A 26,511-nucleotide genomic window follows, 5' to 3' on the forward strand; every position below is an offset into this window, starting at 1 on the left:
GGTCTGTCACCGTCAACAAACGCCCTAGATCCTTGAAAATGACATCTCCATTGCAGACTCGCACCCATTCTTCTCAGGTTCACAAAACCAATAGCAACCGCAGCAAACGAAAACGACTCCATTAAAATATTTTGTTATTAAATGATTATCAAGTTAATTAAAATAAAATATAAATAAAAATAAAAATTTTAAATTAATTTTAGAACAAAATAGAATAATTGTATATGTAAATAAAAAATGACTTTATGAATAATATATATATATATATATAGTGAACAGCTATTTTATTTGGGAGAATTTCAGAAATCCAAAAACGAAGCGTTGATTCTTCAACTCACCTCATCTTTTTAATATAACCGTTGGGCTTAATTATTATTATTTTATATGTCATATTCCAAATTACAAATCTTCTTGGACAAGCCCAAACGGCATTGAAATTAGAACATGGATTGAATCTTGATATTGTTATTCTATATCTATATTTGCTTACTCCACATTCAATAGTTTTCCAGGATTAATGGCAGTGGCAGACAAAAGATAAGAGAAAATCAGATAGCAGCAATGGCAATCACAAGGTTAATGGCTAGAGCATCCGCAACAGACAGGCTCTCTGCATTATCAGATGATGTTCTTTTAAATCATATTTTCACAAAGATTTCTTACAGAGATGTTGTACGCTCCTCCATCCTCTCTCAGAGATGGCGATTCTTGTGGAGGAAAACACCCATCCTCAAGTTTTGTCTAGAGGACTTTGAGAAACAAAGAGATGACATGAGGATACAGGCCATAATTAATAAGGCCCTGCTCCAAGTCGATGCTCGTCTTCTCTATTTCAATCTTCGAGTCGCCTTGGATAACCCCAAGGCTGTCGATATCAACACTTGGATTCGACTTGCAGCTGAAAAAAAGGTGAAACGCATGGAGGTATACATCTCTTATAGAGATCCAAACACTAGGTTTGACGCTTCTACCATAGTGGAGCTTGGAGACTCCTTTTTAAGATGTGAAAACCTCACTTCCCTACAACTGATATCCATCCATCTTCCCATGATACCCAATAACTTTGGGGTTTTCCGATCCCTAAACACACTTTATTGTATGGGTGTTTTGAATTTGGATGATGCCATGTTTGAGCGATTAATGGCTGTATGCCCACATCTCCGAAATTTGGGGATTGTCATTTGTGAGGGGTTGAGAAACTTGAATATACGTTCTTCCAAACTCAGGTACCTAAAACTAATAGGTCTAAGCCCTGATTTATCATTGCAGATGGCTTGTCCCCGATTGACAGAAATCAGCCTCGCCGATTGGGGGTCAATCCCGGGGCTAAAATTACTACAAAGAATTTCAAGATCAGAATCTATTAAACGTATTACTCTTCGAAATCATAATACCGGCAATGCCATTAATCCAGGAATTCCTAGTATTACTGTTCTTAACAGTTTTCCTCAGCTTGAAGAGTTGACAATCCATGGCCAATGTTTCCAGGTTAGTATTTTGTACATTGAAGTTAATCAGTGACTGGTATATTATCTTCTTGTCCTTTTATATTTGTGGAACAACATTATTTCTTTCAAATTCGTTAATATAGGGATGAACCCACATTATCCTTGTTGCAGGAGATGATATCAGATGAGATTTCAGTACCAGAGTTGACATTGCCAAATTTGAAGATGGTGCGTGCCCACATTGGCCCAGACAAGGATGGACAGACAGTGGCATTTCTGGGTTTTCTTCTCAGACATAGTCCATTAAGTGTAACAAAAGTTTTTCTGCCTGAACGCTGCCCTAGGATCATGCGAATTAAATTGCAAGATTTGGAAAAGGAGTTCTCAAAATCAAGATTGTCTACCACCACAAGAAGATGGTCAATGAATTCAAAAGAATTTTGCCAATTTTGTGGAAAATATGTTGAATATTAGTGGCAGGTTTGCAGAATTTGGATAACAGTTTCTATTTTCTTAGGGAATTTATTTTTTATGAAACAACCATTTTCTGCATAGTCTCTTCAAAGACTACTTAGTATTGCATGTCAAGGGAATTAGCTGTTTTAAAAACAGATGTACATTTATATGAAAAAAGGGATGGTTATGTTATTTCCCATATGGTGTTTTAATTTCTACATTCATTTGTACAATATGCAATCCTTTTTCAAAGATTTTGTATAGGTGATCCTTGTTATCTGATATTATGTGTTTTAAAAAAAATTATCAATGTTTTCTTGAATATTGAACAGTTCATAAAGAAAATTTAACAAATTATATATATTTTTTTATTATCACAAGAGTACTGTAGCAAACTGAGCGGGGGATTTCATGGCGAATGTATGGCATGGAAGAGTGGTGAGTGCGACTCTGTATGCAAAAATGTAGATCAAGAAGACTTTGGAGAGTGCTCTGGATTTCAGTGTTTCTGATTTCAAAGTTGCAAATATATAATATCTCCTCTCCTCACCAATGCAATACTTATTCCACTCAGTTTACGTTCTTCTTCTCTACCGGCAGAACGCAGACAAATAAATGATAATAAATGACGGTCAAGCAGTTTGATTTGCAGGCTTCTCCATTTCCAAATAATAATTTAAGTTTCCTTTAATTTCAGTCTCATGACAATCACTCTATCATGATAAATCTACTCTATAATAGTTTGATCTCATATTGATAAATCATTGTTTTGATCTTATATGTTTTTTTAAAAATCTACTCTATAATAGTTTGATCTCATACTGATAAATCATTGTTTTGATCTTATACTGATAATTCATGGTTTTCTTTGCTTAGAATTATCTTTATTTTAATTTTATTTAAGAATAAATGACATTTAAAATTATTTTTTAATCAAAATTATTTAAAATTATTTTATTTTAGAAATTTTGTTTATAATATTTCAATTAAACATTCAATATTTATAATAAATAATTCTAATCCAAATGAACTACACTAATTCAAATTTTGCCTAGAATAATTTGAGCAAATGGCAGGGACTCTAGCTATCTTGAATAATTTGAATAATTTTGAGAATTGAAACATATAAGATTATGGTTCTTGCCTATAAAATTGTCACCAATATATGAATCTTGACACATCCCGCACGGTGGGCGCTCCTGTCTATTTTTATCTTGTGGTCTTTATAGATATGAATCTTGGATGCACAATTAGTTTGCATTAGTTTATTTTTAGATCTCTCAGTTATGAAAATTGTCCATTTTACACATTTGTAAGTGTTGTGCAGGTTTGTATTGCAATTTTTAATATGTTTTACTGGGTTGCTTTATCAGTTCTATTCTTCGGAATTGACTTGAGTGCTCATGGTCTATGTAGTAATGTGTGGAGTTTAAGACAGTGATCTGGGATTGATTGAAAGGTGTGCCAGTATGGTGTGATTCTTCACACATCTTGTTTTCATTCCACATTACTTTGGAGAATGTATTTGGGGTTGACTTCCAATACTCTACATGTTGCATCCAATTAAGCTGACCTAATTGATATAACTTCTTTTTGTGGATGGTATATAGAGGATGATATGATGGTATGATTTCAATCAGGAGTTGTGGATGGTGTGTCAAATAAGTGTGATGTTACGTGAGTGTAGATAAGTAGTGGTGAAGAAAATTTCAGATGTTCAAAACAGTTTAGCAACAATTATTCTTTGTAATTAGGTCTATTGTACCTTTACTTAAAGAAGCAATCCTTAGCGTTTTTCAATTCTATTGTATCTTTCCCTAAGGTTGTGTCCCTGAGATTGTAAGTGTGAGATTCCTTGGCATAGAGCCTAAAACTTTCTAATTAGTTTTTCATATAGTGAGATAGTTGTTTTGTTTCCTGGTGTTTACTTCTGCACAAATGATAAATGGAATGAATGGTTAAGGTTTAATATATATTTATTAACACCCCCTCTTATCATCTGCAAGTATCTAACACAAACTACAAGAACCAAATATAGATAAATAATAGGACAATAAGTAAAAAATAATAGTACCTTAAATAAAAATGATTTATGTCCAAGCACTTACTTAACTAAGAAAATAAAAAATATACTAAATTAAATTAAATTAATATTGGAAATGAAGTTGTATCTTCATCGACTATATGGTCTTAGTGTCAAAGGTTACATGATTTTTATTGAGAATGTGCTCTATAGTAGAAGTGTGATCTTCTATGAGTTCCTTCTAGTATAGATTTGTGGCTAGAGAAAGAATAAAAATAGAAAAAGGAGGTACTTTGGGTACAACCTACTCTGATGAGAAATGAACTACACACTCCTATTGGAACTGATGATGAGAAAAGATCAAAAATCTCTAAAGTTTAGAGGAGGAGAAAGACCCTCAAGCTTAATAATTGAGGATGTCTACTCATGATAAGAGACAACCTAATTAATATGGTTATTTCCTAAAAAGGTTTAGATATTCTTTGTTGGATTCTAGTTGCATATTTTCTTTGATTGCTAACATTTGTGCGCATATGACTAGTATAGGAGAGGCCATGGGTATGCATGTTGTAGATTCTTGGATAGAAGCCATGAAGGAAGAGATGGCTACATTGAAGAAGATTTCTATGTGGACTCTAGTAGCTTTTATTGAAGGACATAAGGCTATTGGATGTTAATGGGTGTTCAAGAAGAAATTGGGTCTAGATGGGAGTGTTGAGAAGCATAAAGCATGATTGGTCACAAAGGCGTATTCTTAGGTTAAGTTAATTGATCATGCTGAAATATTATTTCCCATTGCTAGTTAATATCCATTCAATTTATATTATCACTTGCAGAAGCCTATAACTTAGAAGTCAAGAAAATGAATGTGAAGATAGTGTTCCTTCAACATAATTTAGAGGATGAAATTTACATGTCATGTAGCTAGATCACTTAATTGAAAAAAGAAAAGAAAACCTTGTTAGTAAGTTGAATAAATCTTTATATGGTTTGAAAAAGTCTTCTAGAATTTCATATTAAAATTTTGACACCTATGTACATTTCATTTATGAAATTTAAATAAAAAATTGTCTATATTATAAATTTAAAAATGGTCTCTTTCTTATCATAGTCATGTAACATCAATATGTTGTTTATTGGGAATGGTAAAAGAATTGTTTTAGTTTTAATATCTCAGTAAGTAGGATAGTTAGAGATGAAATATCTATGTGTACTTAGATGTATTCTTGGGATTGAGATTATTAGTGATAGAGCTAGTAAAAAGATTTGAAAGATTTAAAGTAACTATGATCACTCCATGTTGAACACATTCAACATAAAAACCTATAGATGGTAAGTTGTTTCAATATTACAGTGGATGAATCTTTCTATGGGTGATTGCCCAAAATCTCCTACTGAGATAGAGGACAGATCTAGAGTACCTTATATGAGTGTGTTGAATACACTAGATACTGAGAGGAGGGGTGAACTAGTATCTTGTCAAATTTAATTAATTCCAATAGCAACTTAAATTTCTATTTTGAACTAGATATACCAAAGAGAAAGTTAGAATTATAAGGAAACAAAACATCATTGCACATGAGGATACTAGGTATACATGGAAAACCCCATAGGGGAAAAACCATGATAAGAAAAGTTAGTTCAATCTACTATCCAAATCCAGACTCATAAGTGCAAACAACAATACATTTTAATTTATGGGCTACAACCCAAAGTAAGTTGGAAATACACTAAGACAACATGTTTTTACCATGATTGACAATTTGGATTGTTGTAAAGAAGCATCTAGCATATGTGGATAGTACAGTCCTCTTTTTTGCACCTTATTACAACACACGCATATTACAAATTATTTGCCCTTCTTTATATATGTCCTCCACCACATATCAAAAAATCAACTAGGTTGGCTCCAAGATAGCTTATATTAAAAAGTATGAAATACTTTACAAGCTAGGCTCAAACACACATATCATGAAATGTAACAATTTATAGAACAACATTTAAGGTTCAACTGAAACCAATATCTTTCCAACACATTCTCCAAAGCAAGTGCAAACAGTCAGTACCATATTGTCAGTGAGAGCATAAGACATGTAAGCCTAATAATAGAAAATCACCAAAAACTATCAACATCTATATCCCTTCTGCTACCAGAGAGTGAAAATGATCATAATGTGAATTAGGATCATTTGATAATTATTATCCCTACAAGGTCTCCTATAAGATTATATTACAATATCTAAATTTAATATGTTGGTGCAAGTATCAAACCCTCTCGAGTAGATCAAAAAAGAGAATTTCATATTAACTATGTCATAATAACACTTTGAAGACTAAGACTAAACTATGTTACACCAAATCATCTAAAACTTGAATAAAGTATAGCTTAGGCCTTTCTAATCATGTCTTCAATCTCCTTATATATATATATATATATATATATATATATATATATATATATATATATATATATATATATATATATATATATATATATATATATATATATATATATATATATATATATATATATATATATATATATCTATTGGTCTAAGTGAATAAAAAGCATCCTAACTACTTCTCAAACACTTTACTCACTAGTACATTCAGGGCTAATTTTCGACGGCCTATCATCGGAATTTTGACTACTTTTCATCGGACTGCCAACAAATGAAACCATCAAAAACTCATCGTTGGAATTTTCAATGATGCCATTTAACGTCAAGATTCTGACGACATCATGAACTCTTTCGACAATAGCCATGATTGCTCCTCCGACCAAAAATGTCGTCAGATGGACGTCAAAATTCTGACACTCCCCACGAATATGCATTGGCGAGCGTCCAAGAAGAAAGTGTCATCAGATGTTTCTTCAATTTGCTTTGCAATTCCGATGGCTGCCATAAACTTTGCACTGACGAGGATGTTGTTGGTCTGACCATTTGGTCATCAGTGCAAAGTTTAGTTGTCGTCAGAATTCAGACGCATATCTATTTAAAAAAAAAAAAAAGAATACACATATGAGGGGCACCATGGATGAGATTGTCCAACTCTTAAGAGGACTATATAAACCACTGAGTACTAGTAAACCTATTAAAAATGGGATCAAAGGGAACAGCTCTGGTGCTGATAGGGAATTAGCTAACCCAAATACAAGAGCCTTTAAAGCCAATTCTCTAGAAAAGGAAGGGACAATACCAATGGAAGAAGAGCAACCCAATCAGGAAGATGAAATGACAAGACTTAATGATAAATACAATGCCCTAAGTGTTGGCATATGAAGAGACACTTTCTTTACAAAATAGTATGAGATGAAGACAAGGGATTGGCATAGGAGGAGAAGATGTGACGAGCAGCCCTAAAAGTACATTCAACACTTCTTTGGAAAGATCACCATTCCCACCTTTACTATATTCGATAGCTCTTCAACAAGAGCTTGGTTGCAAAAATTGGATGCATGTTTCCTTTTGAATCCTAAGTTTGAAGAAGAGGCCATCAAGTTTTCCAACTTGCATGTTGAGGGGATGACTCACAAATGGTGGTATCAAGGCATGATGGCCCAAAGAAAAGATTCAATCACTACCTTAGAAGATTTCAGTGAGACATTGATAAAGCAATTCGATAGAAAGGATAGAGAAATTCATTTCAAAAAGCTAGCACAACTAAATCAAGAGGGCATAGATACATAGAGAATACATAAGATTTTGAGTGAGTGGCAAGACTAAACCAAACTTATAATTGCAAAACCTAAGGGCCAAACCTAGTGTCTCGGGGGCTCATCATAGATGGCCTTGCCTATGTGAAGGCGCGGAGACTTCGTAGTTCTTGAAACTATTTAAATCCCATCTAACATGATGATATATAAAGGAGTGGGTATGCAACCCTTTCTAGGGTCCCTCTACCCCAGACATTTTTCTCGTCAGTTGCCACCCACTTAGATGAAACAATGACGATGACCTAGCTAAAACAAAAGGTCCATCTATAACCCATAAACCAATTTTGATTGTAAAATAGTGATAAAAGTAAAACCAATCTATATGCTTCATCAATGGATTATCTTGATCACACTTATGTGATCTCCCAAGAGTTATAAACACAATTTTATTCTTACAGCTCTCATGATAAGAATGACTCTTAAATCATACAATTTTCAAGTGATATAAAGTATATGATTATGCTCATATCTATAAAACATGATCATTAACCAATACTAGTTACCCCCTAATGAATACCCCACTCAATTTGCATCATGGCATCATATAATAATGTTGATAATCAAAACAAGATCACTATAATATACCTAAATTTGACATCATTTCAATCATCTAGTAGGAAGAAATGGTCCTAAAATGATAATGATAAATTAACATATGGCATAACGAATCTGCTACTTAGGAACCTCAAGAAGAATGAGAATTATTAAGGATCTCAAACATGGAATAAAAGCTTATTATAATAAAGACAAAGAAGGATAACGTGTCACAATTTAATAAGAATTAATTGCTATGACTTTAAATATTAGTCCAATCGAATGTGAACTATTGTGTACTTAGCTTTCTTGCTCAAAATACAAAATAAACATTGTTTGAGATCATATTAAATGTCATTTAAATTCTCAGTAGATAATAGAATTTTAACCAGAAGTATGGAAGGTTCTATAGCAATAGTGCCACTAATTGTCATAGCATCTTAACTAACAACACATGGAGGGTGCTTAAGCAACAGTGTCTATGATCAAGGATATTTAATGATTTCTAGAATTGCTCGTCAAGCAGCACTAACCAATGTCAAGATATATGGCAGTGTGATATGATTCTCAATTCTTAGAGCCCATTATATATTTTTCAGACAACTAGGGAATTAATTAGTTTCACCCACACATTTAGTCTAACTCCACACTACATAATTTGTTTTCCGGCCATGACCATTTCAAACATTCTTCCAGTCATGTCCAACTGGTAATACACAATATTTTAGTCCCATTTTGTTGATAAATTATGGGCCAAGACCCATATGATCCAATGTTGTAATAAACACACTTTCCATTAATAACCAGAATAGGTACTAATAAATCAATTTTCTTAAAAGCTTAGTTTTTTTAATTATACATGAGTAGCTTGTGATGTTGACAAAGAATAAGGTTTTCCCGACAAAGCCTACCTCATAAATTTGAAGGGGTCATCTGATGATGGCTCCAAAGTCCTCTTTTGTTTGAAATCTTTGAATATGGACCTGAATGCTACACCAACACAAGGCGACACTCTCAACGTACCCACCCCTAAAACTCATAGTTGTTGTCACCTCATGAAATGTTATGATTGCAAGATAAGAATAGGATGGGTTTGATAAAAAGGCTTTAGAATCTTTCAAGAAAATATGATTGGCAGGTATAAAACCAGAATCAACAACCCTTTCCAGCACCATTCCTATGTCCTGGTAGACATGTATGCAAAACGTGGAAGCATAGGCAGGGCAATGTGATCTGTTAAGCTGATGCCCTTGGAGGAAAGTCCTCTCCTGCAATTCACTATCAGCCATTAATCTCCTTCCCCTACACTTCTCTATTTGTATCCCCTCAAATTAAGAAGACCATACTGAGTTATATGGCGCCCATCCCCTGCATGCTCATTATCAGTCTCCTTAGTCCTTAGCCTAAAAAACTCCCCCTATCCCAATCACGGGACTCCATGCCTCATAAATTCCTTATGTCTGCCCAGTGGAATTGAGGAAATTGATTTCCTTAAATGCCTATTTATTTCCTTCTCTCTTATTTGTCCATCTCTCTTACATTAACCTCATTTGAAACTTATCTACTCCATGGTGTGTCAACATCACAAGCTATGCATAGCAAGGATTTAGTCTTTACTTAATTTGACAAGACCATCACCTTTGTAGGCATTGGACTGTAATAAATTTATGGCATACCTAAGACCATGAACAATTGAAATGTAATGGCACATTGGTGTGCTTCACCCTTGTACCTGATAAGGTGTAATGTTTACCCAATCGTGAAGTCTTGACTTGAGAAGAGTCATAGCTCTATGCCCCATCATTAAATTTGACCAACTCTACATCTTCATCATCTTTAAATATTTACTCTACCTCATTTTTCTTTTATATATATATATATATATAGTATTCTTATTTTGTCATATCTTATATATCCCTAAAAATATGAGTTATAATAATATAACTTATACTATATAATCATTTATAAATTATAATATTGAAACAATTAGTTGAGTGCACAATCAAGGTCATATATCGTGTTATACTTGATAGATCACTACATGATCATTCTATTAATTTGTTCATAATTTTTTTCATGCCCTCCTAATAATATACTCACTAATTAATAATTATCTAGTGAGGACTTATAGGCTATAACGCCTACCTAGTTTTGATGCCAAGCCTTTTATAGTAAGAAGAGATTATCACATAACTTTGCCACATGAGTTAGATGTTTATGGTTATCTAACTTTAAACTACTCTATTTATTTAATTTATAGATAATGTAATATAATTATAACTCTAATGTCCCAATCTACTTGTATATATTTTCACAAAACAATGAACAACCCAACCATATCTATTAATAAGATTTACCCATAAAATGCATGCAAAACATATCATCATTGATAGGATAACTGACTTGCATTTAGTAAGAGACCTCAATGAGTGGAGTTTCATGCTGCAAAGAGTACTTGCAATAAAGATACTGAAATCAAAGAGACATTATGCATTCAAAAATCCACAAGGAAGATCTAATATTTATGAATGAAATTGCAAATCAATCTAGGTTACATGTTTGATATCTTACTTATATCATGGAAACATAAAATGTATATATGCACTCAGCATACCTCTTTTCTTATTTATTTGAGAATGTTGCTAGGAATTAATAGGTGAATGATACATTGATCTACACATGAATCACTTGTACTTTCCTGATACTTTCATCCCTTGGTCAAGGTTGTGTACCCCCTAACACTTGAAGATTGTTTCCACCCTCTTGATTACTTGAAGTCCATGGTCAAATCACACTAAATCACAATAGTTAGTAGAAAATAGTGACCATAGCCAAAGAAGCCCAAATTTACTCATACTCAACATAATAAGAAATAACTAAAACATCTGGACCATTATTCATAACATAACCTCTTTTCACATCATGGAAGGTCAAAATTACAAGGATCCCGCTTCTTCAAAGGAGCCATTGTTTAGAACCACGAAACAATCAACATGAGTAGAAGTTATTAGGCTCATACAATTTTAGGACATATAAAGAGTCACCTTAAAAAACCCACACTACTTGCAAAAGATCAAAAGCTTTCCTAGAACAAAAGTACAATATAACATAAGGATGGCGATAGACTATCAAATAGAAGAATGATCTCCTTATCCTTAACTACTCCCAAAATATTAATTATCATATAGAAAATATATATTAAAAAACATTTAACATCTAAAATATAATGTTGTTATTCGTTTCCTCTGTCAATTTTTTTCCATCAAATCTTTTATCTAATACTCTTTTAAAAATAGTGAACCTTACTAACATTAGAAATGAGGTGGATGTTGATTTTAAATTTTAAAATAAAAAGTGATTAGTATGATCAATGATGCTAAGGTTCTATTCATATTGTGTAACAAGGCACAATAGGCTAGGGATAGGAAAGATTGACTTGCTACTCTTCAATTTCATATGGTACTTTAATATATATTGTGGACTTTTTTAGACCATACATCTTAATATATATTGTATTAAATGTCTCTCTATGGGACTACGTGCCCACCATCCATCCTCTCTTTTATACATGAAAATACATTTCTTTTCATTGACCAAAGGTGGACAAAAATATTTCACCGAAAGGATATCTTAATTGATTCTTGTTGAATCTGAAGTGAGAAAAAAAATTGTTGAAATATAATCTTCACAATTCAGTCATAATGAGTGCAAACAATCCAGTGAGGAGGGCAACGCTGAATAGTGTGATGAGGATCAGACCCATCCAATCTAGGAGGCATAATATGAGACTCTTTCCGAACCAATGCTAAGGGCTATTATGATTTAAAGCTTCTCTTAAATCCTCACATTTTGTTGTCACATAAGAGAAATGTGAAACAGAAATGGGCAGAGTAGATTCAAAGTATTAGAATGAGGTTGATATATATATATGGATGGTATTATTTGAAAGGATATATGAAGGCCATGGTAGAAGAGAATATTTACTTCACACTAAGTGAAGTTATGAAGGTAGTTGCCATGGATGTAAAGTAGAGAGTGAAAAGGAGTCTTTAGATTCATGAAGAACATTAAGGAGAAAAGGTTAGTTATATCAAGGAAAAATAAATAAAAAGGGAAGTGATAAAGAAGGGAGGAAGAAAATAGGGAAGAAGGTGAGGAAATAAAGAGAGAGATATAATTTATTTTGGTATGTAGCCTCTAATACTCTCTTTCTTGTTGATTGATTTTGCAATATTCTGAGAAGACTGCAAGGCATAAAGTAATGCTCATAAGGTATGAAGGAGCTATGTAAAGCACAAACCATACATATGAATACATGCAAGGCATGAATCATACATGTAAACCATGAAGTAATACATAAATACACATAAGGTACAAGAGTATATGAGAAAGGTTCTCATGGAGTGGACATGCTAAAGACACATTGATCATGAAGCATACAAGAGAGAGATATTCATGGAATAGACATCTGAAAACATCTCATTCATGAAGTAACAAAATGCTAAAGAAAATGTCAAGTAATAAAAAAACATACAAGGATGAGGCATATTCATAAATTTTGTAGTCCCGCCATGGATATCAACACTAAAAGCAACTCATATTGTTAGTGTACATATAAGACAATATGGGAGTTCATTATACCTAGCAACTTGTGGTGTTGTTGTTCGTGTTGGCTCTGTTGGACCCTGCAATTAAGATTCAATATACATTATTCAATAAGATTAACTGTGCAACATAATGAAATATTGAAAAGTGTGTTATCTTATTGAGCTTCTCTTGGTTTTGAGAAAAGTTTATTATTCTCTACTTAACAGGGCCAACCACGTGAAGGTGGAAGCTCATTTGGCCTCTCCACCCTCCCCCCCTAAAATCACTCTAAATTCCACGTTAACATCTAACATTCATTCTTTCTTTCTTTTTACCATTAATAAAATATAACATTCATTCGTTAATATCACATAACATTTATTAACAGATAACATTGATTAAAATTAATTAACACACAACATTCATCAATATTAATTAACACATATAATTCATAACCATTCATTAGCACATAATTACAGTCATTAACACATAAAAATCAGTCATTATCAAATAAGGTAGATTACAACCATTTGTTTTTTGTTTTTTCTTTGAAGCTATGAAAAGACTAAGTGGAACATTGTTTTCTTCATCATTTCCCCCCTCTTCAATTGTTTTTCCCTCTGCTTGTGATCTTGGTGTATGCCTAGTCCTATACTGTGGATGAGGACACTAAAGCGAAGGGGGGTCCTCTACAATAACAAAGAAATGGGTTAAATTCAAAATATTTTTTATTATTGTTACAAGTATTTCATTAATTTAGAGAACATAACTGTTGTGCTCTTTACCTGATGGGACCACATCATTTTGTCTAGCCTCAACCTCAACATGCTGAACACCCTCTAGATCCTCAGGAGTTGAAATACTAAAGGTTACATTAATGTTGAACACCAATTGCAATTAAATTTGTTTAAAGGAATAATAGTGGTCCTCTTTACCTGATTGGGGAACATCATCTTTCTCATGTTGTGTACCCGGATCATGCTCCACTTGGTCACCACCGATGACATGCTCTAAAATATTAACAAAAAAGGTTACATTAATTACTACTCTAATTAAAAATAAAGATGTTTAATTGTATTAATAATTACATAAATAAATTTGAATAGTAAATGAATACCTCCACTAATAGGATGCACATCCGGACCTTCATGTGCAGGTGGTGTTTCACGTTTAGCAGGCTGCATTCCAATGCCATGCACATTGTTATCATTGCTTTCTTATTTAAAAAAAATATAGTCACTTTATGTTGGAACTCAACATAAATTAGATTATTGTAGGTAAAGTATTCAATTTGAAACAATTTTCATTTAGCTTATTTACCTTTGTGATGGTTGCACCAAAATCTTGTGTTTTCCCACTCAATTCTCGTAGTCGATCAACCACGACTGTATAGCCTTGCTCATAGGCAATTCTCTTGTCATCTTCTGTGGGTGCTCTATTGAATTTAAGGGCCTGCATTTTTTCTTGGTATCGTGAATTTTGATTGCATGGTTTGATCAAAAACAAAATCATTTGCAATTTATAAATATTTTGATGTGATATTTCATTTACAGATACTTACAATTCATGTGGCAAGTTTCATATAACCACCAAAACCAAGTTTGTGTTTCTCGTTCTTTTCTTGTCTTGCCTTGGTTGCCTTTGACGTGTCACTCAGTCTATGAAAAGTTTGAAATATGTTAGATTATATAAATATAAAGAATAATTAATAGTACATAATTACATTCTTAATAGTATCCCATACCTTCTTTTGGCATCTGGTGGTGTATTTCCTTTTATCCTTTCAATTCTCTCCTTGGCATCCAAAATCAAGTCCTTCCACTCCCTTTCTGGAATCATGGGGGGATGCTCGTACTTTATGTTCTTCTCTAAATGGGTCTTGTATTGGTCCCTCACATACTTTAGATATGTGCCAGCATTTTCAAGGAGCTTGGTTTTGTCAAAGGTGTCATTTCCAAACTACTCAACCATACAGTTTGTCAATTCATCTTTTAACCTTTTTTCTTGGCCATTCCACCTTTTAAAGCAAAAACAATCATGTTAGATTCAGAAATGAACTATAAATTATTTAACATTGCAAACTTCTATATTGGAGTTTGGCGTTCCTTAGCATGTTATTTTTCTTGAAAAATATTTTGAATTTGTTATAGGGGTAGGGGTCAATCCTCTTCAATCTCCCTTTGGTTTCATCTTGTTTCGTTCTGTATTGCAAAAGTTATAGCCAAATTGGTGAAAATTGTCAAAAACCTAGTCTAGGGTAACCCGAGGCAAACTAAAATGCATTAGGGGCCATTTCCATGTTTATAAATCCATTGCAAGGTATGAGATGACCCATAAAATCATCAGTTTTTTTCTTAATCATTGCAAGGTCTCATGAGAATTTTTGCACGTGCAAATATGTGGAAGGTGTTGATTTTTGTGTCTTAATCTGAGAACATAGTGTATGTATGGAGTTTGGATGGTGTAATTGACTCAAGGGTCCTTGAATAGTTTTTTTAAGGGATTGGGAAATTTGTGAGGGAGTTATAAACATAATCCAATTGTTTGGTGACCAGAAAAGTACATCAATCCGTGAGGGTGTATGGCTGTCCTAAACCTTGCATTGACTATCACAATTTGACAGTGAGTTGAGTTAGTCCATTAGCGAGATTGGGAATGAGTTTGGTATTGAGTTTGGTGCTGGTAGAAGGTTTAAGGAGGTACACTATCATCATAATTAATTTTAGAGAGTGTTGTGAAGAATAATGGCCATGAAAGGAGTGACTGTCCTAAGTCTCTGAGACAGACAAAATGTGAGTGTTGCAGGAGTGAATCTTCCTTTGACCTTTGGGTGGTTGGGAGGGAAAAGGCCCATGGTGGTATATTTTGAGTGGTCCTTGTAAGAGTGTCTGAAAGTACATTGTTTTTTGGATATCTAATAAATTTTGTGAGTTGAGTACTAGGGGGGATTAGAAGACCTAATTGAAGGAGGATTTGTGTGAACAAGGGTTGAGGGTGTTGGTGGTGATTGAATGTTGGAGAGTTGGATTGTGACTTAGACATGTTTATTTGTCCTATTTGAGTGTGATTCAATGGTTGGGTGAGGGTTGGAGTATGGGTGTATTTTGGGGTATTGAATCCTTTTGAGTAACTTGTGGCCTTGTGAGGGGTCTTGTGAGTCAGTGAAGGGTTGACACCTAATTGAATAGGTGAGTTGGGAGAAATATCTCCCTAGTTGGTTGAGTTTATTGGATTTTCTGCATCACCATTCCTTTTAGCTATCAATCCATTCAAAATTCCACCTAAATATTCAATCTTGTCAAAGTTCAAAATAAATTTCTTTGTTGTCCTTACCATCTTGCATCAACTTTCATATCACTAGGTAGTCTTTTGCTTAGAACTATCATCTTTCATGGTAGGATACCATCTCAATCCCTTGAGTTAATTTAGCTTACCTTTAGAATTTATCATTTCCTAGGAAGCCATACCTCCCAAGGTAACAATGATACAAGATAACAAAGTGTTGATGCGGCCTGTTTGTTCAAGGGGAAAATATCACTAATCAAGTTGAAATATCGATTTCTCAATTTGCCTACTCTAAAAGGTTAAAATAAATTGCAAAAGATAGAACAAGGATATGAGAAAATGAATCATCGGTATTACCTAAACCCACATTATCAACAAAATCTAGAAATAACCTTGTATGTAAATAATTTATCATGCCAAAATTGCCAATTCTAACATGAAAATGAGACCAAGGAAAGCTCTAGAACAACTACTACTATTCATTTACATGTTCATTATTAACCTCAATCACCACGAAAGATGCAAAAATTGATTATAATAAAGAAGTTGTTTCATAAATGTAAATATTAATTCAGAGATATGGGTTTGACTAGAGCCATAATGCGGGAAACATATAGAATCCCTTATGCATTCTCTACTTAAACTACATAGAAAAATGAAGAGATATGGGTCTATGCACTCCTGAAAATCATAATCATCATGCCATGATCATCAAAATACTTAGTCACCTTATAGATACAATCAACCATAGTCTAATGTGCATCAAGCCAATCCATGTCAAATACTATGTTGTAAGATCCCAAAGGTGTAATTCAAAGATTCACTAATACATGGTGATGCCCCTAAAAGCCAATTGGAAAACCCTAACCACTAAATCTACAACCACCTTGTGATCCCTTGAGAATAAATCAACCTTCCACCTATTATCCTATCTAGATGGCCACTAGCTTGCAACACTCCATTATAGAAGGCAAAATAAAAGAATAAGATGCCCTAAAATCAAATGTTACACTAACTCATTCACTATTAATCATACGTACAACCTCGATGATCATGGACACTAATAGTCAATTTGCTAGTTCTCAATCATTGCAAAAACTCTATGGGATTTACCCACATATCAACTATCTACTTTGACATCGTAGGATGGTGTCCACCTACTCTAAAACCTTTTGGGAACTCTTTGTTTGATACTAACATATACATAACATGTTCCTCTCATATAACCCTATGTTGTCTAGGCCCCACCATAATTAGAAGATCCTAACTACTAAAAACACTAGATTCTCCCCTAAAAGGTTGTTGAGTCATAGAAGGCCTAGCTTGATAGCCCTATATTCTCTCATACCTAAAATATCCTTGTGCTGATGATGGTCACATGTGACTACCCTATGGCCCATACTATGATCTAGACCTTTGTCCCTAATATTGATACTATTGGGTTTTACTTTGAAATCCTATAGTAAGTATAAATTCTCCTTTGAAGGATGGGGAGACCTATGGACACTTTATTCCCTTGATCAAGGTTACAAAGTTCCCTCATGCCTCTTGTGTCCTCCCATGTACCTCCTTTTCCATAAGATACTTTTCCATAGAAACCCTAAAGTCATTAGGATTGGCCATGTGTAGGAAAACTGAAATTTTGGGCTTTCCACCCCTAATGAAATAATTGAAAAGTAACTTGTCTTGAATATAATCTACAAACTAGAAGAACTCCAAAAACTAACTCTCATGTTGAGCCACTACGAAACCTCATTATGTAAATTGTGAAACTCATCTATGCATCTCTATCAAAAATATTTGGAAATAGAACAGACTTTGAAGCACTTCAAAATGGTATCCCATGAGAGGGTTTCCAATGTGAGTTGGTACATTTTATCCTCCCAGTACCACAAGGTGGAAGCAAGTCCTCTCAAAAATTGCATTGCAAATTATGCCTTTAGGTTGCTCACATATAGATGCAACCCAAAGCATAAGTCCAAGCTAAGTAACCAATACTTAGCCTCAACCCCATTTGTGGGTCTTAAAAATGTAGAGGATTAGAGATGAAGCAACTCTCGAATATGATCTTTTGGCTCATGATATGTGCTTGCTATAGTCTATACCTCTTGCATTTATGCATGATGAGGCTAGGTAATGTGTATTGATCAATCTTTTGTCTCCTCTATGTGTATTTCCCAAATTCAAGGTGAACTCCTAACAAGCTCCCAAGATACAAGTATATTATCCACTACTATACGTGGATCCTCATGAGGTGCCTCTATTGTGGATGAAAACCTATCCTGTATCACACCTATCAAATTCTATAAGGCTTGTAAGATTTGAGGTCCATACTCAGGCTACTCATCTTGGTGAAAACTCTCAAAGTGATATGACTCTTCTTGTCCCTCATGTGAATGTGCTCCTCTTGAAGCACTAGGGGATGGATGATCCATCCTCATTGTGTGTGGCATCATATAATCCCAAAATAAGTTTAATTAAGTGCATGTTAAATTCAACCCAAATTTTCTAGTGTATCAAACCAATCTTTGATACTAATATCATGCTCTCATTTGGACACAACACAAACCTTAGAAAAAAATTGGAAAGCATGCTAAATGTCTCTAATGTCTACTCACATATGAACAACATCAGACCCACCATGTGCACCTAAGGGTGGCACATAGGAATCACCACATTAGGAATGTTGCCTAGAAGGTGGCGAGAGGAAAAAAATGAAGTGAATGTGGAGATTATAGTGTGCTTACTTTAAGATGATGACTAACCTATTTGGGCATGGTATTTGGAAAACACAAACACCTTAAGAGAATGACTGACTAGTCGATCCTAGATTTTCTCACATGGAGGATTATGGCTCTAGTCGAGCCCAACTATATGGATTGTGGGAGAGTAGTCTAATTAGAGGATTATCTCACTCAACTATTTAGAGGAGATTAGGGGGCTAGAGGATGAGATCAAGATTGAGTTCCAACCAAGATTGACGGACCCCACTACCCATATATTCCTTAGGATGGGAGCTCCATAATTTGATGGACGATGGGCCCCTACAATTCTATGGGCAACTAGAGGATATAAACTCTATTGAGTTCCAACTCCAATGCAAGGGGACTAATGCAACTATCCATCCATATGTCATTAAATTGGCCAAATGATGAATCAAAGAACAAATAGTTAGACTTGGAGTGCACCCTCAAGGGAGTGGGAGGCAGAACTTGAAGTCCCCTTATTGTAGAGAGCCTTACCTAGTTCCAGGCATAGATTTCTTGAAGCAGCCCTCAACTAATCAAGGAGTTATAACCATTGAGAATACAATATTGAATCTGGGAAGGAAGGTTCGCAAGGTCTAATTGGCCCCTTCCATAGATCGTCATTTCTCGGACCCCTACAATTCTATGGGTGGAATTCCCCTTCAATAGATTGTAGTTTCTTCCACAATCGGTCAATATCCCACAAGAATGCAGGCATAGCTAGCAAATATAAAAGCAAAAGTTGTAGAATCTCTTGAAAGGAATCTCTTGAATGGTGTAATTTTTTGCATGATGAAATCAAGGTGAAGAATCTAGACCTCTTGCACGTGATTGCAATGCAACACAAGTCGGGGGTTGAAGTCTACACGAACGCATGCGTGGGATCGCAATGCACAAATGACTTGCCCTCTTTCTTTTTTTTTAAGTAATTCCCATTGTTGTTAGAATTCCGACAAACGCGGGCACTTTTAAAAACAAAAAAATTCATTACTAATGCCTTCTCTGTCAAAACCAAATATCAAATTACCGTTAGAATTCCAATGAATTTGGGCATTTTTTCAAAAAAAAATCAAATTTGGTCACAATATACCTTCTCCGTCAGAAACCTCCATCAAAAATATAAACCAAATGTATTAGGGACTCTACCTTGAAAGGGTTTGGTAATTAGTCAACTCTAACTAAGTACCTTGACTACTTCTCAGACACTTTACTTTACCTTGACATACTATGAGAGATTGATCATTCCCACTAAACTTCTCTTAGCATTTCCATATGTGTTGATTATGATGCATTGTGTAAAGGGGAAAAATGATTCCTTAGGGTTTCCACCCAAAGAATGAAAACCACTAGATAATTTTTTCACTTTGGGCCTTTACATTCAAAAGAGAATGGGGAATTCAGTAGATCTAGTCATGAATCAGATGAAGACTAAATTCTAAGTGAATTTGGATTGAAGGGGGTATCCTCTTTTGTGAGTTGAAGTGCTGAAATTATGCAGAATGCTAAAAAATGAAGGTAAAGCATGAAAATAGTGAGCTATTTTTTACTACACCTAGAATTAAGCAATGCACGTTGAATCTAATCTACTCCCCAAAACTACTCAAAACTGTCAAGACCATGGTGCATCACAACGGTCCTCTAAAATTTTTTGCACATCAAAGAGAGATGATTCCACGTTGTGAATGAAGCCTAATGTGAGGAATACAACTCTCTACTTGTTTCTTGCACACAAAAAGAAAGGGTAATGTGTTGGGAATAGGAGTTTCCCTTAGGTCAAACCCCGATTTTAGAATTAACCATAAAATTTAAATAAATATAATTGAAATAACTAAAAGGAAAGGATCTCCTTTTGAGGGAGATATTGAATTATGACTGAAAATTGAATTACGATTCCTCCTTGTGAATTTTATCTTGCCTCCACATAGAATTATAGTTTATGAAGTCTTCAACTAAATAGGATGAATAATGTCTCCTTCAATCCTTGAAACTTGACTTTACTACTGCTCCTAAGCTGGAAGAAGACTGATTGCTACTTAATTTCTCTTGAATGCTTGAATTCTTGATCTCATGTATGCTTTCTTGATTATGGATCTTCAAATGAGAGGGGAAATCCTCTTTATATACTTGCCTATTGATGAAATTGGCTAATTTTTTGATATGAGCTGACACAGAGAGGGAAATCCTGCTCAATTTTGAAATAGGACTAAGGGTTCAAATTGGGCCCAATTTAGGAAGGGTCATGGCATGGCACCATGGTCCTACTCTATTTTGGTGTAGGCATGAGGTACTTCAAGGGGTGAAATTTGAGTTTAGATACCATTTTTGATGTGCAAGAGCATAATCAGGCCAAGGGGTGCAAACACAGGTCAAGACCCAAATGCAGTTGAAAATGAAAAGGATTCAATTTTTAGGATGCTACATTTAGCCCTAAATTTTTTAGGAATATTAAGTCTATCATACTATTGGTAAAGTACAAAGGGTTCATAAAAAAATTCACCAAGTCATCAAGTAGGCAAGATACACCAAGACCCCAGTGGACTTTAGGATCTTACAACTTTGATAATAAGATAAAAGGGACACTATGAGAGAGGGAGAAATAAGAGAGAACCATGACTACAAACTAGTAAGGTTCCCTTACAATGAGTCATGAAAAGAAAAATACAAAATATTACAAAGAAAAAGGCAAAGTTCACTAAGTAACTTAAGTATCAAGAGAGACATCTATTGTGTGGAGTGTATGCCCGCACGTTAAAGCAATTGTGCATGCCTTATTGAGGGAAATTTATTTAAGGTAGGATACACCCCAAGAACATAATAAAGTTATCACAATGATTTATCCCCCAAGAAGGGACAAGTCAAAGGATAATGATCACAAAACATAAACATGAGGTGGTTTCACTTAACTCTGAGGTCAAAATGCTTTTATATGATAACCAATGTATATCATATATATGTATTCATAGAATTTTCCTCATTCCACAAAAAAAGGAAACCAACTTTGAAAAAGGGACACATCTGCCTTTTGAGTCAACATAGGAGACACCAAAAGAGATCTCAACTTTTTGTATCATCCTCAAGAAGACAACATTAGGAACAACGAATAGAAGAAATGAGAGGAAAATACAAGAATGTCACAAACAAGCAAGAAAAGAGAGGGAGAGAGGATCTACGATGCTAATGAAGCTAATAAAGAACCTTATATGTACCTCCGATCTTGCTCATCATTTTTTGGAAAGGTAGACAATATGCAAGAGGAGTCACATTAAGCATAGTAGATGGAGCTATCACAAGTTCCAGACAAGGACCATGCTCTAATGATGGATCAATTTGGAGCTAGGATTAAGGCTTGACAAATTTTCTCAAATAAATCATTATCAACATCAACATATTTATATTCATCATCAGAAATATTAGAATCAAAATTCTCATTATTAATAATATTCTCATCAATTTCTACATCAAGATTAATAAAAATAGGATCTCTAATAGGAATAGAAATTGAACGATTATTTGTCTTAAGAATTTTGTGTTTTGGAGATTTAGGTTGAACATCTTGTTTAGGGGAAGTTTGATCAACTAGAATCATATCAAGAGTTGGTGTCTTGGGAGAAGAAATGGTTTGGGAAGCAAGTTCATGAGCTCAAGCATGATGTCTTTGTCAGTGTTCTCTCGCACAACATTTTTGTTTAGTTTTAGTGGAAGGTTGTGAAGGTGTAGGTTCAACTAGTGTATATTTATTTTCTTCTTTGAAGGAAGGATAAATGGGTTAAGATATTTTAGGTTGAATAATAGGAGAGGTTGGTTTCACGTGTTTATAAGTTGTATGAGGTAGAGCTTCACCATATAGAGGAGTAATAGAGGGTGTAGGAAAGAGATCAGGTCCATCATGACGAGGAGGAATAGGTTTATCCTTAGGATGAATGATATGTTTATCCTTAGATTGATGCTTAGGAGGAAGAGATTTTATACATTTGGGAGAAATAATAGACTCATCTTTAAGAGAAGGAATGGATTCTTCCTTAAGAAAAATAATATCACTTTCCTTAGGGGGAAGGATGGTCTTATCTTTAGGAGAAGCAATAGGTTTCTCTTTAGGAAGGGGATTATATCTTTCCTTAGGAAGAAGAATAATCTTGTCCTCAAGAAGAGGTATATGATCATCAAGAGGAAGGATAAGTGTTGGATTTCTAGGTTTACTCAAGGATAAAATCATCTCCTTTTTCCATTTTTGATATGATTTAAAGAGAGCATCACTTCTAGGTTGAGTAGGTTGGAATTGTTCGGACCAAAAATAGTCAAGACAAACATCTCCATGCCTTATTTTAGGTTGATATATGCTATGATTAATAGTTATGATTTTACCATCATGAGGAAATTTCAAACACTTATGAATATTAGAAGCAATAATTTTCATGGAAGAGAGCCAAGGATGTCCCAACTTCACACAAAATTGATCAGATGTAAGAATGATAGCAAAAAGAACATCTAAGAATTTAGTGCTAACCTCAATAGGAAGTGTAATTGGACCGATAGCAAGACAAAAGAAACCATCAACAACTTTATTATTACATTAGATTTATCCTATGTCACTTGATCTGTAATTGTAAATTATAAAGAAAATCTTCAATTATCACATTAGCCATGCAAGATAGATCAATAAGCACTCCTTGAGAAGGTATGCCTTTGATTTTCATAGTTATGTAAAGAGGTCCATTGGGTGCTTTAATAGTATTACTAGGATCAAACGTAATGCACAAATCCTTAGGTGGTTCATTTTTACCAATAAGGTTCACCATATTGTTAGATTCAAGGCCAGCATCATTAAGAGAATAGGCACATTGTTCAGTTTCAATCACATTAGCAAAATGAGATAGTAAAGGATCAGTGTAGATTTGAAGATTCTGGTTAGGAGGAGAAACAAATTTATTTCATTTATCATTCACACCAGTCACAAAAATAGTATTATTATCAATCAAGTCTTGGATCTTACTTCTCAAGGAATAACACTTTTCAGTGTGATGACTGGGTTGATGATGGTATTGGCAAAAAGATTTGGAATAAAAGGAAGGTGACCCAAGATTAGTTATATCAATTGGTTTAATAGGGGGAATCTTAAACGCATTCCTTCATAACAAATTGCATCATAATAATATGCAAAGATTCATTAAGAGAACTGAATTATTTTCCAAAATATTTGGATAAAGGAGGCACACCTATGCTATTGCTACTTGAATGTTGTTGGTGTCGTTTAATTTGATGAATATCTTATTCAGTTTGAACTTTGCAAAAGGTTGTTGAGAACTTTCACCTTTATCACTCAGAGCCATTGAAGAGGATGATTTTTCCAATTGACTCATGGTAAGATGATAATTATGAAATACTGCGCACAACTACATAAAGGAAGTAAACTCAGAAAATAGAAGTTTATCCCTAATATCTTTTTGCAAATTATTAAAAAAAAAATGAATAACTTGATCAAGAACAAGAAAAGAAATTTGAGAATGCAAATGCTTATATCTACGAATAAAATCAGTCGTTTTTTCTTTAACACCTTGTTTACAATGCATCAAATCAATCAAAGTAATTTTAGGACCAATATTATTGTGAAATTATTGAATAAAAGCATTATCCAACTATTGAAATGAAGTGATATAATAAGGAGGCAAAGAACAATACCATTTCAAATCTTTATCCCTTAATGTTCTAGTAAACAATTTAGCCAAATGTCTTTGGTCATGAGAAAATTCACTACACAAAGTTTGAAATATTTTAACATGAGTCAAGAGATCACCTTTTCCATTATAAAGCTCCAATTGAGGGACTTCCACATGTTTCGGAGGGACAGCTCAGATAATTTCATTGAATAGTGGGATCTCTACATCAAATGTGGGCACACTATACTTAGGTTGATTCATTGAAGCTATTTGTTGTTGTAAGGAAGACATCGTTTGGGATAGACTATTGATAGTAGCTTCAATGGAAGGATTGAAATTGGATATGTTGGATTGAGAAGGAAGGGTAAAATTGTTGAAAGAGGGAGGAGTGATGTTGTTGTATGAAGGTGGTGGTTGAGAATAAGCGGGGATCGAGAATAAGGAGGTGGAACATTATGATAGGTGGGTATTAGAGAGGATTGGGTAACAAATGGAAAACTCATAGTAGGAGGAATTAAGGAATTGTGATTAGAGGAATTTCCCCCTTGACTAACATTTTTAAGTATGACATTTTGTGTAGATGTAGCCATGATATTAGAGGTAAAGGTAGGAACATGAGCCATAAAAGTAGTCAAAGAGATGGATTGGTTGTTTTGACTAGGAGGTTGTGTGTAACCAAGAACTTTAGTACAACTCTTCATAGGAATAATATTAGAATGAACAATATGAGAAATACCATGCAAGACATCAACACCAACTTTAGCACTTTGAACCAATCTTTTCAATCCTTCAATCAATGGGAGAGCCTCACTTTTTGGGCATTGTTGACTCATCCATTGTTGAAATTTTTCAAATTCATTGTCAACCTTCTCCAATTGGTCAGCTGAAACCCTAGTTAGTGGTTCCTCCACATCATGAGAATTGTCTAAAGAATGAGGAAAAATGGGGATTTTTTTAGGATTGGAAGAACCATGAACATCTTCATGAAATAAAGTTTCTAAATTAGGCTCCATCTCCTTAGTAATGAAATATTGGGACCCCTAAATTCTACAACTTTGTCTCATGGGGATATTATAGCTTGGACTAGTACTAGTGAAACTTATACACTAACGGAGGGAAATTTGAGATTTGAGATTTGAAATTTGCAAAGTAATTGAATAATGAAAAATTTTAGAAAAATGATTACTCAATGAAATAAGCAAATTGATTGAAGATAGAAAACAATTGTGAAAAAATATGCAATCCCTTAGGAAATTAAAATTTAAAATTTAAAATTAGGGCTTTGCTAAAATAACCTCTTAATTTAAAATTAAAACTACCCACTAGGAGATAGAAATTCAAATTTAAAATTAGGGATAAAAATGACCTCTTAATTTTGAAATTGATCTAAAGGAAAATTTAAAATTTTAAAATTAGATATAATGTTGAATTTAAAATTAACCAGTTAATTTTAAAGTTTAAATTTGAAATTAAACACAGTGAATTAAATTCAAAATTAGGATCTTGTAAAAAAGAACCTCTGAAATTTAAAATTTAAATTTGAAAAATTAGAAAATTGGGAAATGCACAAAGATTAATTTAAATTTAAAAATTAGGCCAATTTTAATTAACCTCTTAATTTTAAAATTTAAAATTGAAATTAGATCCAAGATTTCAATTAACAACAAATTTGAAGAGGGAAATTCAAAATTTAAACAACCCACAAACTCAACTTTTAAAATTTTTAAAATTAGGGTTTTGAGATTTAACCACTTAGTTTTAAAATTTGAATTTGAAATTTGGCTTGCAAGGAAAATTTGAATTTGCAAATTTGAAAGACACTCAGATCTGAAATAATTTATCCTAATTAAACAAATCACAAGTTCAATTTTGAAATTAAAAATTAGAGTTTAAGTGAAATTAACCTCTAAATTTTCATAATTTGCATGGAAATCAAACTTGTAAATAAAAATTTGAATTTTAAATTGCATAAACACTTAGATTTGAAACCAAAAATCAAAATCAAGCATATGACATATTGGGTTCACTAAAATGTAAAGGGGAAAAATGATTCCTTAGG

General features: G+C 33.7%; 1 protein-coding gene across 1 annotated transcript; it reads left to right on the plus strand.

Annotated features, from left to right (window-relative positions):
- Positions 1-416: 416 nt before the first annotated feature.
- LOC131071070 (FBD-associated F-box protein At3g52670) lies at positions 417-2,167 on the plus strand. Its single transcript, XM_058006770.2, has 2 exons — positions 417-1,488; positions 1,620-2,167. The coding sequence occupies exons 1-2, from the start codon at positions 562-564 to the stop codon at positions 1,920-1,922; spliced, it is 1,230 nt and encodes a 409-aa protein (XP_057862753.2). The 5' UTR covers positions 417-561; the 3' UTR covers positions 1,923-2,167.
- Positions 2,168-26,511: the final 24,344 nt, after the last annotated feature.

Source organism: Cryptomeria japonica, chromosome 9 (assembly GCF_030272615.1).
Source record: "Cryptomeria japonica chromosome 9, Sugi_1.0, whole genome shotgun sequence".
Taxonomy (NCBI): Eukaryota; Viridiplantae; Streptophyta; class Pinopsida; order Cupressales; family Cupressaceae; genus Cryptomeria; species Cryptomeria japonica.